This window comes from Lissotriton vulgaris, unplaced genomic scaffold (assembly GCF_964263255.1).
Source record: "Lissotriton vulgaris unplaced genomic scaffold, aLisVul1.2 SCAFFOLD_1209, whole genome shotgun sequence".
NCBI classification, from domain to species: Eukaryota; Metazoa; Chordata; class Amphibia; order Caudata; family Salamandridae; genus Lissotriton; species Lissotriton vulgaris.
In genome coordinates, this window is record NW_028246269.1 from 176585 (window position 1) to 193290 (window position 16706).

Here is a 16706-nt window from a genome sequence, read left to right on the forward strand (position 1 = left end):
GATAGAAGAGCCCATCTCAGCCTGGCTCCTGCAGAGATTCCCTCCAGGATTATTCAGTCTATTTCTACAAACACAGCAGAAGGTGCTGACAATCTCCTACCTGAGCAGAAACCTGTCCAGGCTCTCTCCTCCCCCTGGGGCTTGGGGGGAGGGGCAGATATGAGGTCTGGGAGGGGGCTGATCTGGGATCTGAGGGGGGCAGATCTGGGGTCTGAGAGGGTCGGAAGATGAAGGTAACTGCCCAGCAGACAGGGGTGCCTTTCCAGCTCTGGAGCAGGCTAAACACACCAGGAGAGGCTGGAAGTGATGTCAGCATCGCTGCTGGTGCTGTTTTTGCCACCGCAGACCCGGAAGAGGAAACCCTTCTCCTTTCATCCAATATGCAGTTCAGTGGGTTTCATCAGCAGGCGAGGAGCGCCCTCTGGTGGCCGCTGATGGAACAGCTGCCTCCAGGCTCCAGCATTGAATATTTCACATAAGCAAGCATTTATACCTGTAAAGACCTGGGGTTTTAGATTTTTAGATGTTACAGACAGGATTGACACCTAAAACCAGCTGAGATGGCAACACTAGTCACAGACATGGATGGTCTTAAGACACACAATAGAAAAATGGCATTTACAATCCAGCACGCCACACAGATGCAGCATTACTAGGCTGTCAGGGCGATGGATATGCAGTTTGTTTTAACTTCAGGGATTATTCATCTTGGGGAATCTTGGTTGTGTTAATGTATTTTTATTATTGCATTGGCTGGTCTCTTTTAAAGCGGGTTTCAGTGGGAGCCTGACTCATGCACAATCTAATATTTAAACACAGAGTTATATAATATTTGTTTTGGGTGAGTGTCCCAGATGGTATTTATGTATTATGTATACACAGCGTGATTGCGAGAGTGCTTGCATTAATTCAGGAGTGGAGTTTTAAGTGTGATTGTATATTGAAAATTTCTGTATGAAATACAGATTGTGAGGAAGGATTTTGGATAGAACTGACCAGGATTCAACCACTTGGATGTTTTATAGCTGGGGACTTTTCCACAGGTTTCTTGCGAAATAGGACCGGCTGGGTACCTTCCATTTAGGGGAGATGGCTGACACAAATTTAAGGAAACCCACCCCTTCCATAAATGAAAAAGGGAGACGGTCCATTGCTAACATTTTAGCAAGCTTCGCATTGTACTACCGTGCCTTTGGGTGGTTGCGTTGGAACTGCCCCTCCAACCTAAGCATGCTGTTAATGGTAGGATGGATTACTTTCCTTTGTGGTGCTGTTGTTTTCATTAACCCACTTAGGCTCATGCTTCAAAAGAAACTGAGATCTCTGCCTGTCCAGATGCGGGCCAGCGTGTTGGTGTAGAGGAGAATTATCCAGTGCAGTATTTATGAACCTAGTTTCACGCGCATCAGCACTTTCGTTAAGTAAAACTACCCCAACTCAACCCATTGAAGTTGGGCATGAAGAATCAGGGGATGATATTATTGCGGTGGAAGGTGAAGAAGAGGGAGGCATTTCTAGACCTGTCCCGAGTAGTGTAGTGGTACCGCCCACATCCTCCTCAGCAACATCTGAGTGGCACCGCAGTAAGAGCCATACTCAGGCTGAGACACCACCCTTAGTCATGGACCTGTTCGCTGGCCTGTTTCATTCGCAGGACCCAGCAGTCGGTATACGGAGTGGGCCAAATTGGGAGGCCATATCAATGTATGCTGATGATGTATTTGTGTACCTCAGGAATGTGCAGGCGATCTACCACAGGTGATGGATGTTCTAGACGTTTTTGGTAGGACTTCTGGACTGAGGCTAAATTGGACCAAATCCAACTTATATTCAATGTGCAAACTCACAACTTAGAACAGGAAGTGCTGCCCCAATTAGCACTGGGGTGGCACCCTGACATCTTCAGGTATTTAGGGGTGAACGTACCACACCGATGATGAACTTACACTGGGCAACTTAGGTGATGTCCAATGTTAGCAGCTCCCTGTCGTTTTGGGGCTCCCTGCCACTATCGACCCATGGGTAGAGTGGAAGTTGCAAAAATGCTGTTAATACATTTATACTGATTTTCGACACCTCTAGTTTACCCGCCTTGGCGCTTCTTTAGGACATTGGACTCTGTTTCTGTTCTTATGAACTTAATCTGGGGAGCGGGCCACAAGAGAGTCGTGCTTCGCAAACTATACTCTACCTTGGAAGGGAATGGGGGGATGTACATATAAAAGACAAATAAAGAACTACAAACTACTGTGTGACTTGGAAGACAATTATTTCTCAATACAGCCCTTGATTGTGATCTTGTTACAGTTCTCACATTATCATCCGCACTAGAAGAGATGGGAGTGTAGTGTAGTTCCTATTTTCCCAATAGGCCCTGCGCATTGGAATAACATAAACAGTAGTATGGACGTAGAAGTGCGGATCTTCCAGGTCTCCACTGACTATGCTAAACTTAATTGGGTTTGTTACCAACTAGCTCAGAGGTCACTGGAAACTTTCTTGACTGAATAGGAAGTGATCAGCTTCCCTGGTACAGACAAGAAGGGATTCAGTTTTCTAACAACCGCATAAACATGACAACTTTGCTCCTTAGAATAAGAGTCAATCTCTAGAGTCGTGTGAAACAATAGACAGTTATTTTACTCAGTCAGTTTTGTGCAGATTACTTTCACCAAAGTGCAGAGAATAGAGAGATAGGCGTTTTCAATAAAAAGGTATTATTTATTGAACAGTCTTTATTCTCATACAAGAGAAATGAATTGCCACAATTGCAAGACTAGTTATTATAAAAAGTGTGTACAGTAAAATGAGTATTGCGAAATAATACTGTAAAAACATTGATATGGTTTCTTAGCCATACAATGGTTTAAAATGAATAAAACATATATTCATTCATATATACAGTAGGCTAACGTACTCAACTGGTGCTTCTAACTACGCCTACCCCAGTGTACCTGACCTAAGCCTAATACTTGGGAGGGAGTAAGTAAGTAGCAGTTTTAGTTAAGTTGGTTTTGCCAAGGTTTGCTTCAAGAATTCTCTCTAAGGGTTTAGTCAACACCATACCTCTGGAAAAGAATGTTGGAGGTCTTGTATCTCCTTCCAGGACTCGATATCCCAGTCACTCGCAAGAGTGGGCTGGAAACGCCAGAGCTGGATTTCTCGGCAGGAGAAAAGACAGCGTCTCTCTCAGCGCGTCGAGGAAGAGGAGGAGGGGCAGCGTCCGTAGGCAGCTAGTATCTGCTGGGCTCTGCAGGGGGACAGCTGTTCTGCTCCTATGTTCACCACACCATCGCTATCATCGATGTCGTTGAGGCAGCGATAGCATCAGCATCAGTGTTTGCTTAAGGCAACATTGGTAATATTTATACCTGAAAGGTGCCTGGTTTGACGTAAGTTTTTGGACATAAGACGTCAATAAAGATGTCACTAGGAAGTGATCGTCTCTTAGTGCTCATTAGAGTTCTATTACTAATCAAAACATAGCAAGCGGGGCTTTCCCAGGTTGCTGAGTTTTTATCTTGTTGAAGAACTCGGAGTGTAATCTAGGAATCTTAGATAGTGGCTTCTGCTGTGTCATTTGCTCTAATGAGCTGCAGAGGAAGCTGCAGAGGAAGTGATTCTGAAATGTGGCTCTGATCGTGTGAGGCCAGAGACGAGTTTCTGAATATTGCATTTGATCGTTTATGCCAATATAGGGGAATAAATAGATTATAGCCGTATAGGGGCATAAGGTCACAGTATTGATCGGGGTCCTAGATTAGAACGCGACAGGAGCATGGTGTGTAGGTAGAGCCAAACAGTGGAAGTCACACATTTCAATACAGTTTATTAAAAATGGACAAGGAACTTTAAGATTCAAACCAAGTTTAGATCAAAAAGAAAATTTAATAATTATTCAGAAGCAAAATCTAAAGGTGGGCTGTGATGTAAGGATCATTAATTAGCAAAAACAACTGTCAAAACCAAACAAAAAGGTAAATGAATAAAAAACTAGTAGATCCACTGAATCAATCAGGAAGTCACCTACAAAATTGTAGTTGACTTCGGTAGCTATGCTCGAGAGGGCAAAGATAAGTTTAGTCTCTGGTGATGATTAACACTGGAATTTGATGCGAGGTTTTTGGCTGAATCAGTCTCAGAAGGTGATGAGCTGCACAGAAGTGGCTTGAAGTGCAAAATTCCCACAGAGTAGAGTTGGGTCATCAAGTTGAACCTGAATCCACGGCCATCAAAATGTGTGAAACTTCAAGCAATTACAACAGCTGCCAAGTTATGGAGATGGTTCAAGGTTGATGATAAGAGCCAACGCATGGAACGTGGCAGGCCTGAGGCATGGTTAAAGGGATAGCAGGTTCTATTTGAAACAAAAAGAAGATGGAAAGAGGCCACTCATGTGGATCTTTGTAATACGAGGCCATGTCCCATTGGAACAGAAATCATTAGGACTATTTAGGGTGGGGCCACGAATGGTTTGCATATGGTTGGCCTTGTCTTTAGTGGCACGGAGAATAGAAAATGTTGTGGCGGGATGTTGCCAAGATTAACTACCAGTCCACCCATCACCTTTAGTTTTTCTCAATGATCAGCCCTACGTGGTACAGACATGAACAGATATTGGTCCCATAGAGACCTACGACAACGGGACTTCTGCTGCAGCCCCCTGGTGAGGCTCGTTAACACTGGAAACAGTTTGAAGTTACTTGCATTCCAGATCCTAGCAGCGTGGGCTCAAAGTTCAGGATCGAATGGCCTTTGTGGGTCAGAGCCACTGCTTATAAACACTCAGGGAACAAAACACACTGAATGGAATGAGGCTACAAATAGTTACAAAAGAATGAGGTTAATTCAAGCATTTCCATCCCTCGCTGTGCGCTGTTCTCAGTAGACAGTTTGTTGGACAATCAATGGATTGATGTCTTTGTGGCTGCTTCATGTAAATGTTTTGCAATGCTGAAAGCTCCTCCTCAGGGTTGACAGTGAGCACCTTTTATTCTCCCACATTGTCTCTCTTATGTGGAAAGTTACATTTACAGCTGAAGTTTTTGTCACATTGAGAGCACGGGTCATTTTCTTTCACATTGTGGGTTCTCTCTTGTTGAATGAAACTGAATCTCCAGCAGACCCTTTCCTGGCATTTAGAACAATTACAAGGATTTTTCCAGGTAAGTTCTCACAGGTTGAGTGGGACCAGATTTCCGACTGAAACTTTTCCAGCATTCAAAGAGCTAAGAAAGTTTTTCCCCAGTGTGAGTTCTCTCATGTCTAGTGAGAGTTGATTTCAATCTGAAGCTTTTGTGGCATTCAGGGCACTGATATGGTTTATGCCCAGTGTGGGTCCTTTCATGCACAGTAAGGTTGGATTTCTGACCAAAGCTTTTTTGGCATTCAGAGCACTGATAAGGTTTTTCCCCAGTGTGAGTTCTCTCATGTCTAGTGAGAGTCTTTTTCAGACTGAAGCTTTTCTGACATTCAGAACACTGATACTGTTTGAGCCCAGTATGGATTCTCTCATGTAGAGTTAAACCGAATTTGTGATAGAAACCTTTTTGGCATTCAGAACACTGATACCGTTTATGCCCAGTGTGGGTTGTTTCATGTACAGTAAGGTTGTGTTTCTGACTGAAGCTTTTACAGCATTCAGAGCACTGATAAGGTTTTTGTCCAGTGTGGGTCCTTTCATGTGCAGTAAGGCTGGATTTTTGACTGAAGCTTTTACAGCATTCAGAGCACTGATACGGTTTTTGCCCAGTGTGAGTTCTCTCATGGTGAGTGAGAAAATGTTTCCGACTGAAGCTTTTCTGGCATTTAGAGCAGTGATAGGGTTTGAGCCCAGTATGGATTCTCTCATGTTGAGTTAAACCGGATTTGTGATAGAAACCTTTTTGGCATTCAGAACACTGATACGGTTTCTGCCCAGTGTGGGTTCTTTCATGTGCAGTAAGGCTGGATTTATAACTGAAGCTTTTACAGCATTCAGAGCACTGATAAGGTTTTTGTCCAGTGTGGGTCCTTTCATGTGCAGTAAGGCTGGATTTATGACTGAAGCTTTTACAGCATTCAGAGCACTGATAAGGTTTTTGCCCAGTGTGAGTTCTCTCATGTTCAATTAAACTGGATCTCTGACTGAATCCTTTCCGGCACTCAGAGCACTGGTAAGGTTTTTTTCCAGTGTGGGTCCTTTCATGTGCAGTAAGGCTGGATTTATGACTGAAGCTTTTACAGCATTCAGAGCACTGATAAGGTTTTTGCCCAGTGTGAGTTCTCTCATGGTGAGTGAGAGTTATTTTCCGACTGAAGCTTTTCCGGCACTCAGAGCACTGATAAGGTTTTTGGCCAGTGTGAGTTCCCTGATGGTGAATCAGACTGCAACTAAAACTGAAGCTTTTTTGACATGTGGAGCACGGTTTATGCCCAGTGTGGTTTCTTTCATGTGAAGTGAGATTGGATTTGGCACTGAAGCTTTTACAGCATTCAGAGCACTGATACGGTTTAAGCTCAGTGTGGATTCTTTCATGTACCGTAAGGCTGGATTTGTGATTGAAGACTTTCTGGCATTCGGGACACTGATAGGGTTTTCGTCCAACGATAGTTTTCTCATGTTTAGTGAGGTGGGATTGATGACTAAAGCTGTTCTCACATTCATTGCTCTTATTAGAGTTGTTTGTTTCTCCAAGTTGGGTTTGTTCCTGGGTACATGCCATCTTAAGACTAAATTTGATTTCTGATTGTGTACTTGTTTATGTTACAACTCAGCATTAACTTCTAAAATACATTTCAGATGCTCTTCTTAACATATGTATTTTAACTAATGATAGTTTTTACCTGGAGATCATTTTCCTACCTTTAAAGGCACCTATCTAACTTGTCTTATTAACTTTCACTGAGGAGCCCCTTGTATTGATTAAGAGGCCCCTCATGGATTCATGTTCTCCAAGTTATGCCGGGTGAGTTCTCTCAAGTTTAATTAGTCTCATTTAGTGATTCTAGTTTATCACATTTGATTTAGGAGTTTTAAAAGCACTGATAAGGTCTTTGGCCTTTAGTGTTTGACTGTTAGGTATGTTTTTTCATACAAGTAATGACAGATGCTTAGGGCTTGCCAGGGTGGGTTATGAATTATCAACAGCGTAACACTGGCCCCTTTTATACTTTCTGTCAGTATATGCTTTTTTTTGCTCAGTGACTAAGACAGGTACATGATCCACTTTGGAGTTACAGGACCCTTTGAAACCCCTCGGATCAACCTCAAGAGACAGAGTTGGTGGGGGAAAATCTTCCTATATTGGAAATGGTAAGCCAGCATCTTTGGTGAATTGACATCTGAGAAAGCGTATTTACAATGACTTTCTTTTAAACAACCTTTTCTCTCCTCTCATCTTCAGGAGACAGAGACAAAAGCCTGCTCTTGTAAACCGAGGATATTAGTCTTTTTGACGGTTCTGTCACATCACAACACGTCTACGGATGCTGATCTGTTGTGGAGGGTTTACGTCTCCAAAGTATTTCTCATAAACCATCAAACAGAATTTACAACACTGAGTATTCCCATGCGCACTGCGTGGGCATCAATTGTGGCCAATGTTCTCCTCAATCTCAGTTACTGACACTTGGTAAACATTTATGGTCATTTTCCTTTAGGGATTAGACAACTTTCACATTCACCAGTTTCTTCCGCTCCAACATCCTCACCATTCCTGGTACATAGAATGTGTTTCTTCTCAAGAGCTCAAGAATGTTTTAACTTTCCTTGTGTTTCTCTAAATTTAAACCTTCTTTTTTCTGTTCATGCTTCAGTCACCTGTAGAAACGGAGTCAGAAATTGTAAATGAACACAAAGAAAAAATATTTATGACCTTATACTTTGCACAAAGAATATACTGACAAAAACAAGCCAGGAAATCAGTTGAGTATCATTTCTGATAGTGGTGAAACAGCTCGGGGACACTGTAAATCGGGAGCTTCGGATCACTGGAGCTCATGGATGTGAGAGAAAACGTAATTACTATTTAAGAAAGAAACACAAGTTGCACATATATTGTGACACAGATTCTCAGCAGCAGCCAACACTATCAATTTACAATTTCTGTGGCAAAAGCTTGCATCACAATGAGATATTTCTAATACTTTTAATGAATTATCTCCTGCCCACCTAGACTGTTAATCTATTCCTTTTTCCAGTGATCTAGGAAGGGACATTTTATTGAACAAAGGAATTCGCTTTGTTGTAATCACTGCTTTAAATGCCACTGTAGACTGACGCTGTGTCCAGTTAGCTCAGTGGAATTCACTATTTCAAATTGTGCGGATGATAAGGACTTACTTGGTTCCCAGAACTCATCACACTCCTCCGACAGGACCCAGGCACTGCAACACCTGAAAAAGAGAAAAAAACAGCACAACAGTAAAGGAAACAAATAAGGGTCTAGAAAAGAAAAACACAAAACAGAAGAAAGAGATAAAAGGCTATCTTCCACTCTCACCACATGTTCCTGCGCAGGAAACTGTGCAGCAGATGCTTGTAAACCCATAGGTTAATTCTAAAGGCAGTGCCCCCAAGGTCAGCACTAGGTGCAGCTCCACCGGTTGCATCACCCTAAAGCAAGCCCTGTGTGCATGTGTCTTCACACACATATACTGTGTCTTTTGCTTGTAGTAGATAAGACAGAAAAGGATAGTTTAGGAGGACATAAAGAGATGGAAGTTAGATCAAGAGAGAAAAGACGCCGAAAGAACAGTCAGAGGGGGGAGAGTATCACTTGGTGTAGAGGAGGAGACAAATGTGCCAATAGTTAAGGAACTGCTGGGCAAAACCGACCTAAAAAGGAATCGGACCTGCACTACACCCCCAACATTTCCAGGAGGAATGTGGCTCCATCATATTATTATCAGAAATTTGATAACAACAAGAATAGTGTACAGAGGGAGTCAAATGTTGAAGCTGAAGAGACAAAAAAAAAGACTGAGATCAAGAAAGGGAATAGAGAAAGAAGAAACAGGGGAAAAGGAAACTTAAGAGTTATAGGAATCCTTACCTGACAGTTATATTATATTTTGTTCCTCCAAGGGTGGCAGCCACGCTGCACTGCCTGGTCATCCCAGAATACCTTGAAAGGAAGTAAAGAAATAGTTTTGCATCAGACGACTATCACACTTCATCACATTTTACAAATAACCATCCTGAACTTACAATACAAAAGAATCTCTTGTTCTCTGGAGGCCATTGTGAAGCAAATATGGGTATGAATAAATACTTTTTTGGTTCACCAAGAACCATGATCCCTTGCTGGAAAAGGTCTCTGTGAATGTGGAGTGCACCCACAGTCTCAGAGAACAAACCCCAACAACACAGTCCACTTCTTCATAACCCCCATCTTTCCATTTACAGACCATGAAACTTGCAAATCAAAACAATCTGGTTGGCAAAGGTATGTTAAAGTCCTTGAACATAATTCTGCCCACACTTCATAAATCAACCAGACTCTTATATTTATACAAACCATGCTCTCTGAGCAACTGCAATTCAAGGTCAAACTGATGCAGAGTTTGAATGCCAAGCAATGGAAGTAACAAAGCATCAATGTGTTGGCGCTTTTTATCTATAACTTATCTGAAGGGATGATGCGGAGGGTCAGCATAAATAAATCTTTCACGAGACAAAGCTTGGAACATTGAAATGTTTAGATCTCCATTGAAGACAACAAAGCAGCAGCAGCCTATACAACCTGATATAGGCCCGCTGTTCTCAACATTACAATGTCCTAATACACAGCCTCTGCCTCTCTGAAATATATGGATTGGACAGGAGAAGGCAGAAGATAGAGCCTGCAGCAGGACACACAGGAGCCTCCCCCCTTCCTCCTCCCGTAGCTCGCAGTGTCACTGGCATCTCGGAAGGAGGGGGGGTTCTGCTCATCTCCCGTATCTCCCGACTCACCTGAATGATGAAAAGCAGTTTAGCCAAGCCCAGGGAAAACCAGGGGCTGACTTCAGCCTCCTTTCACAGCGATTGTTGTGATTGCTCAACAATTAACCCCTGTGGTCCTGCATGCGGCTGTTAACTGTTCAACATTCACGCTTACAGCAGTTCGGAGTACCGGAGGAGTTTCAACCCCCTGGGTCTCTGGGACACCGTTGTTTTATTAAGTAACACATTCTGCCCTCATAGGTCAAAAAGTGTAATGACCTTATAGTCAGCTGTGGCAGGCAATACTGCCCATTAAAGGACCGTTCCCTTGGTAAAGACACTTGCCTTTGGAGCTACAACAAGCTACAAAGCTATATTAAAGGTTTCAAATTATTACTGAAGGCATAAACATGGTTACTCAATCAGAGAAATAATGATCATAATATTTGCAGGAGGATCACATAAAGTTAACCTCTAAAGTATATCAAAAGACAGACTCAGAAATAGCTCTAGCTGTAAAGTCAATAGACAAACCACCACAACAAATGTGTGCTAAGAAACAAGAAAACTTTTTTTATAATATCAAATAGCAAACTGACTAGAACCTGCTTAGTTAAAAATCAAGGAAACGTTCTTAAGTTTTTAGACAGAGAGAACACATTATTAACATGGTTCATGATGAGGTAAAAATGACAGCAATCAATGAATGTTCATGAAAACATGGCACAACAAAATGTAATTTAATAAACCACACCCACAAAATGAATAATGAATTGTGACTCTTCACCTAAAAGCCACCAATCATTTTACAAGGTTATTCCCTAACATAATAACTGGATCTTAATCACAGTTTAAGTTTGTGGCCATTCATCAATGACCCAATTTGTATGGGAACATTTGCTGACAGCTTATTAGTTGTTTATTAGAAATGCCTACAAATTGGACTTGTTTCCCAAGAGGGGTGGGTTGGGAGCTCCCGTCAGTCTGACTGTGGAACGGGAGGCACATTTATTGATTAAAAGAGATGCTGGATTCCCATTTACTTATTCTACAAAAGGGCCCTCTGGGTGACCTCAAGGACTGCACCAAGCACGCAATCCTTCTTCCATCTCAGGCACTGTCATTGTGTCTGATTCAGTCCAGTAGAAACTCCTAGTGTAGATGCAAGTTGTGGAAAATCCTTATTACTCACTAAAGGATGTTGTTGAAATCTTACATTTGTTTAAAATTTAGCGTTCTATTCTGCACTGGGCTGTGGGGCCATCGGGACTGAAGGCATGTTCCAATTATCTGCCTTTGATTCTGCATGCTCGGCACACAGGCCAGTTGGGCTGGGACCACTGACTGTGACATCCCATTCTGTGCCATCTGATTCATGTTCCATTTTCCCAGGTTCCTGCAAACATCGCAAGGATCATGTCTTATTCTGCACATTATTAGTGTTTGAAGTATTTAAATTGCCACTGTCAGTAAAACCTATATCCTGAGCAGGGCCGGACTGGCCGCAACGGGCTTCTAGTGGTTCCCCGGGAGGCTGAAAGAGTGGGGGCCCATTCTTCAATGCTGGGAAACATATTTCTTACTGGGGGCGGTTTTGCTGTGGTGCTGCTATATCGCCCCCAGCAACAAAAGAGGCAGGGAGCTGGTCCGTCAAAATTGTCAGGCCTGGTTTGGGTTCTCAGTCCGGCCCTGACCCAGAGGAACAACATTTCCTCCTTGCACATACTGAACATCATTACTCTGCACACCAACGCCGTGCATATCCAAATTCACACTAGCAACAAACCCAGAATCAAAACGAGAATACAATCGGTGAGAACCACTTTTGTCACCCTTCTGGATAATTTTTGACTGAGCCATCATTATTATTATTTTGACATCTTATGCTTAGTAATACAATTGTCACTAGAGTACTTTGGTTACAACAAAATCTCATCCAGAATATTAGTCTGCAGCCCCTCACATTAAGCACTAACATCTGGATGCATAGCTAAAAGATGCGCCCTCTTTTACCCGGTCTTCGACCTTGCAATATTGTCTGTAAATCTGCATTAATTTCTTGTATATATAATAAAGTATTTTGAGGCGCTTCACTCTGTGGCTCTTCAATTGGCCAGTTTACATGCAACTTACACTCATTCCACAAATCTCTTGGGACAACAATTAACAAACTTAAACTCAGCTCTCGACCACCCCGCCTGGACGAACATGCCTCATCTCCACTGCATCCCTCCTGGACAGGCCCACCTTCTATGAACCACCCAAACACAGGACAGGCCTCACCTCATCTGCACCCCTGGAGAGGCCTCACTTCCTCTGCACCCCTGGACAGGCCTCACCCCCTCTGCATCCCTGGACAGGCCTCACCCCCTCTGCACCCCTGGACAGGCCTCACCCCCTCTGCACCCCTGGACAGGCCTCACCTCTTCTGCACCCCTGGACAGGCCTCACTTCCTCTGCACCACTGGACAGGCCTCACCTCCTCTGACCCATGGAGAGGCCTCACCTCCTCGGACCCCTGGACAGGCCTCACCTCCTCTGCACCCCTGGACAGGTCTCACCTCCTCTGACCCCTGACAGGCCTCACCTCCTCTGACCGCTGGACAGGCCTCACTTCTTCTGCACCCCTGGACAGGCCTCACCTCTTCTGACCCCTGGACAGGCCTCACCTCCTCTGCACCTATGGACAGTCCTCACCTCCTCTGCATCCCTGGACAGGCCTCTCCTCCTCTGCCCCCCTGGACAGGCCTCAACTCATCTGCCCCTCCTCTGGACAGGCCTCTCCTCCTCTGTCCCCCTGGACAGGCCTCATTTCCTCTGACCCCTGGACAGGCCTCTCAGTGAAGGATTCTCATTAAGGACAGAGGAGCCCAGAGTTCATTCCACACCATACAGCGCCTCTGACTCCGCCCTGAGCCTCGGGACGCTATCCACAGGCCCCGAAGAGAGACACTGCTCCCCAGGACCTGCCCAGAGGCGCCCCCCGGTGGCAGGACTGTGGTTCGGACCGTGGCGCTTTAATACCACACACCAGACACGAGGCGCTACACACGAGGCACGTGTTCATCACTCAGAATGAGGGAAATGTCCTGATCCATTTCCATCTTTCAGCCCCGGGGCCTGGTTCGGGTGATGCTGCTGCCCCCCCCCCAACGATCCGTCCCCAAAAAGTGACTTTTAACCATGAAATGTCCTCTCCGGAGGGGGCAGATCTCTGGGGTATTTCTGACTTGTGGTGATGATCGTGTCTTGTGCAGCTGACACTGCACCCCACTGTACCCCACTCCTGATGTCTGTCCCTCTGGGGGTGTTATACCGTGTGTATCTCTTCTTGTCACAACTTGTGATAATAAATGTTTAATCCGAGGCGCCTTGGCCCCCCCCCCTCGTTCACGCTTTATAAAGATCCTAAAATAAAGACAGAATAATCCCTTCCATGGGTGACTGCTGCTGCCTCCCCCTGGGGACCCCTGTAGAAGGATAGGAGGGGCCCCTCTGCTTCTCCATATGGGAGGGGCCCCTATGTTTCTCCATATGGGAGGGGCCCCTCTGCTTCTGCTTATAGGAGGGGCCCCTCTGCTTCTCCATATGGGAGGGGCCCCTATGTTTCTCCATATGGGAGGGGCGCCTCTGCTTCTGCTTATAGGAGGGGCCCCTCTGCTTCTGGGAGGGGCTCCTCTGCTTTTCTTCTGGGGGTGGGAGGTAGAAATTAGATGGATGGAAAGAGAGGAAGAGGAGGGGGAGGCTGGTATATCTTAAGGATTGTGAGGGCCCTGGACCAAACATTTTTGGGCCCCTGCTCAGACCAGTTGTGGGTTCCTGATCCAATCAGACTGCTCCAGACTCTAAAGTGTGTCCAATGACCCAGCAGCAGCTCACTGACACTGCACACAATCCCTGCCACCCACCTGTAATACAAATATATGAAAACAAACTGTGTTTAAAAACCATTCAAGGTCATCAGGGCAGGGCTGTGTGGAGAACAGAGCCAGGTCTATCAGGGGCCCCTAAAAGGCCGGGCCCGAGCCCACTTTGCCAAGGCGGTCAGAGATGGAGGAAAGAAGTGGAGATGGATGGATGGGTGGGCAGATGTGTCAGTGGGTGGGTGGATGGGTGAAATGGATGTGTCAGGGTGGATGGATGAGTAGATGGATGGATGGTTAGATGGATGGGTCAGTGGCTGTGTGGGTGAGTGGATGGATGGTTGGGTGGGTGGATGGATGGGTGGGTGGATGGATGGATGTGTCGGTGGGTGGATGGATGGATGGGTGGATGGATGTGTGAATGGAAGTGTCAGTGGGTGGTTGGATGGTTGGGTGGGTGGATCGATGGGTTGGTGGATGGGTGGGTAGATGGATGGATGGTGGATGGGTGGGTGGATGGGCGGATGGATGTGTGTTGGTGGATGGATGGGTGAGTGGATGGATGTGTGGGTGGATGGATGGGTAGATGGATGGATGGATTGATGGGTAAAAGTCTGATGAGGAAAAATAAGTGTCAGCTTCCAAAAAGAGAGTGCTGAAGGGCCCCACCTCCGACCACCACCTCAAACTAAGCTCTAATCTACATCTTACCGCTTGCTTGACAAATGAAAGAATTTTGGGCCATCAGGTGGGGTGAGGGGAAGAAAATCAGACAGGAAGGAGAAGAATGAAAGAAAAGAAAACACGAAAAAGAGAATGCTTGAGGAAGAGAATACATGCGAGTCACCCCATGACCACATCTCCTCGACCCATCTCTGTGGACTTCTGATACAGCGAATGTCTTCGTCTTAGCTGTTGCTTCTTGCTCAAACGCTATGGTGGTCTCATGATCCTACGGGTGGGGGGGGGTAATCAGGTCTGGCTCATGGTGGCCTCATGATCCTACGGGAGGGGGGTAATCTGGTCTGGCTCATGGTGGTCTAATGATCCTATGGGTGGTCTGGCTCATGGTGGTCTCATGATCCTACGGGTGGTCTGGCTCATGGTGGTCTCATGATCCTGCGGGTGGTCTGGCTCGTGGTGGTCTCATGATCCTACCGGTGGTCTGGCTCATGGTGGTCTCATGATCCTGCGGGTGGTCTGGCTCTTTCGTCCAAACATCTTGTGTCGGTGTAGATGTGGCCAAAGAATGTGATCTCTTCTTTTTCTAGTTGACGCTCGACTGGATTCAGTCAATCCAACGCCGTCCTGCTGCAGGTCTCTCCTCCTCAGTCAGGAATCCCAGAGACTCTGGGCCTAATTTATGAGGTTTTGGGTAGGGCAGCACCACAAGGAATCTTGCTGCACTGTCCTATGTCAGAACAAAAGGGTAGGAATGCACCGTATCTATGTGATTCAGCGCATTCCTGTCCTTTTCCCCAGTGCAGGTGTAAGGCAAGGGTGCCCGCGTTGCAGGGTTGATTGATTGTAGGGAGACGTTCCTGCACAAAGTCAATCACAAGAGACGATTTCCTATTACTATAGGTGTGTAGCAGAATGCAGCACAAATAGAAAAAGGAAAGCCCGAGGAGTAATAAAAAATACATCTTCTGGTTGTGCCTCCCTAATGCCACCCACAGTAACAACTATGGATCACCCGTTTCATGCAGTGCTCTGCGTGAAAGGGGCACATATTTATAAGGCCATGAAAAGCCATGTAAAGTGTTTTCACGTGGCCTTATAAATATGCAGTGGCACATTGCGCCACTGGAGCTTAAAAAAAGTGAAGTTCCGGCGCCGCAAAAGTGCCAGTCTCTGGGTTCTACGTACACCAGCATGGGACCTGGCTAGGTGCCAACCATCTGGTCAGCTCTCAGCTTGAGTTGGCTTCATCTTGCCAGGCACGAACGGCATCTCCTTTTGGATTCTGGTGTAGAACATGTTAGCCCTGTGGGACCCCGATTTGCAACTTGTGATAACGCCCATTGTCCACAATTGTGTGTCCTCCAGTTTACACTGTGGGAAATGTTGGGGAACACATTTCGGTTGAGGTGGGGTTTTCCGCTTCACTACACCTTTCTTCCCATATCCTTAATCCCTCCCACTCTCAGGAATATTCACCATGACTGTTCTGAAGCAATTCTTACCACCCATCACTGGTCAGAAGGGTGTGGTACATGGCCTGCCTGCGCCTCTCCATGTGCCACCTGCCACATCTGCCTCGAGTGGACCTTCTTTCCCAATTGGAAAGTCTGGAGATCGAGAGGGGGAGGAAAGGCACCTCGTTCTCCAGAGCCTCCACCTTCATGCCTGGAGATTGAGAGGGACGGGACCCGCACCTCGGTCTCCAGAGCCTCTACCTTCATGTCTGGAGTTTGAAAGGGGCATTGGAGCTCCTTCCAGCTGCCAATGGAGGTGGTCGATCTAATTTTATCAGCTTGTTGCCCCTCCACCTAGTCAGTCTCTTCTGGAAGATAAAAATCATACATCGTCTGGCGTGTTGATCATACCGTGAACCCTTCAAAGGCTCTCCTTTCAAAAGGTTTCCATTGTGCTCTGTCGCTGGTCCTGCAGAGTTGAGCAGTAGACGAAGGATACTTTGATTCCCTGTCCAGCATGCCTCATGCAATCTCCAATCATAGATATTTGAGGGGACTGGCACATATCTTTGCACCTATTCCATTGCTTATGCGTCAATGGACTTGTTTTCACATTTCTGAGCCCCTCCATAATTACCAGCTATGGTTACTGATCCTGTACACCGTTTTTTGTGGTTATTATTTTGATGATATACAACAAACAACAATGGTTCGCTGTAGACTTATTATGAACTAAGACAGTTTACAAACCATAGAAGGAAATGGAGTGTCTATAGCGCCTGGAAGTAACTCGAGGAG

The 16706-nt window shown here is 45.5% G+C and overlaps 1 protein-coding gene across 2 annotated transcripts in view; it reads right to left on the reverse strand.

Moving 5' to 3' along the window:
- Positions 1-3809: 3809 nt before the first annotated feature.
- The window catches only part of LOC147666012 (uncharacterized), a 59631-nt gene continuing 46734 nt past the window's right edge, over positions 3810-16706 (reverse strand). For both annotated transcript variants that reach the window (XM_086949324.1, XM_086949325.1), the window contains exons 2-4: positions 9036-9107; positions 8324-8376; positions 3810-7801 (exon numbers count right to left, since the gene is read on the reverse strand). In XM_086949324.1, coding sequence (XP_086805450.1) covers positions 5229-6704 — 1476 coding nt within the window. In that variant the 5' untranslated portion in view covers positions 6705-7801; positions 8324-8376; positions 9036-9107 and the 3' untranslated portion in view covers positions 3810-5228. The remainder of the gene's footprint in view (positions 7802-8323; positions 8377-9035; positions 9108-16706) is intronic.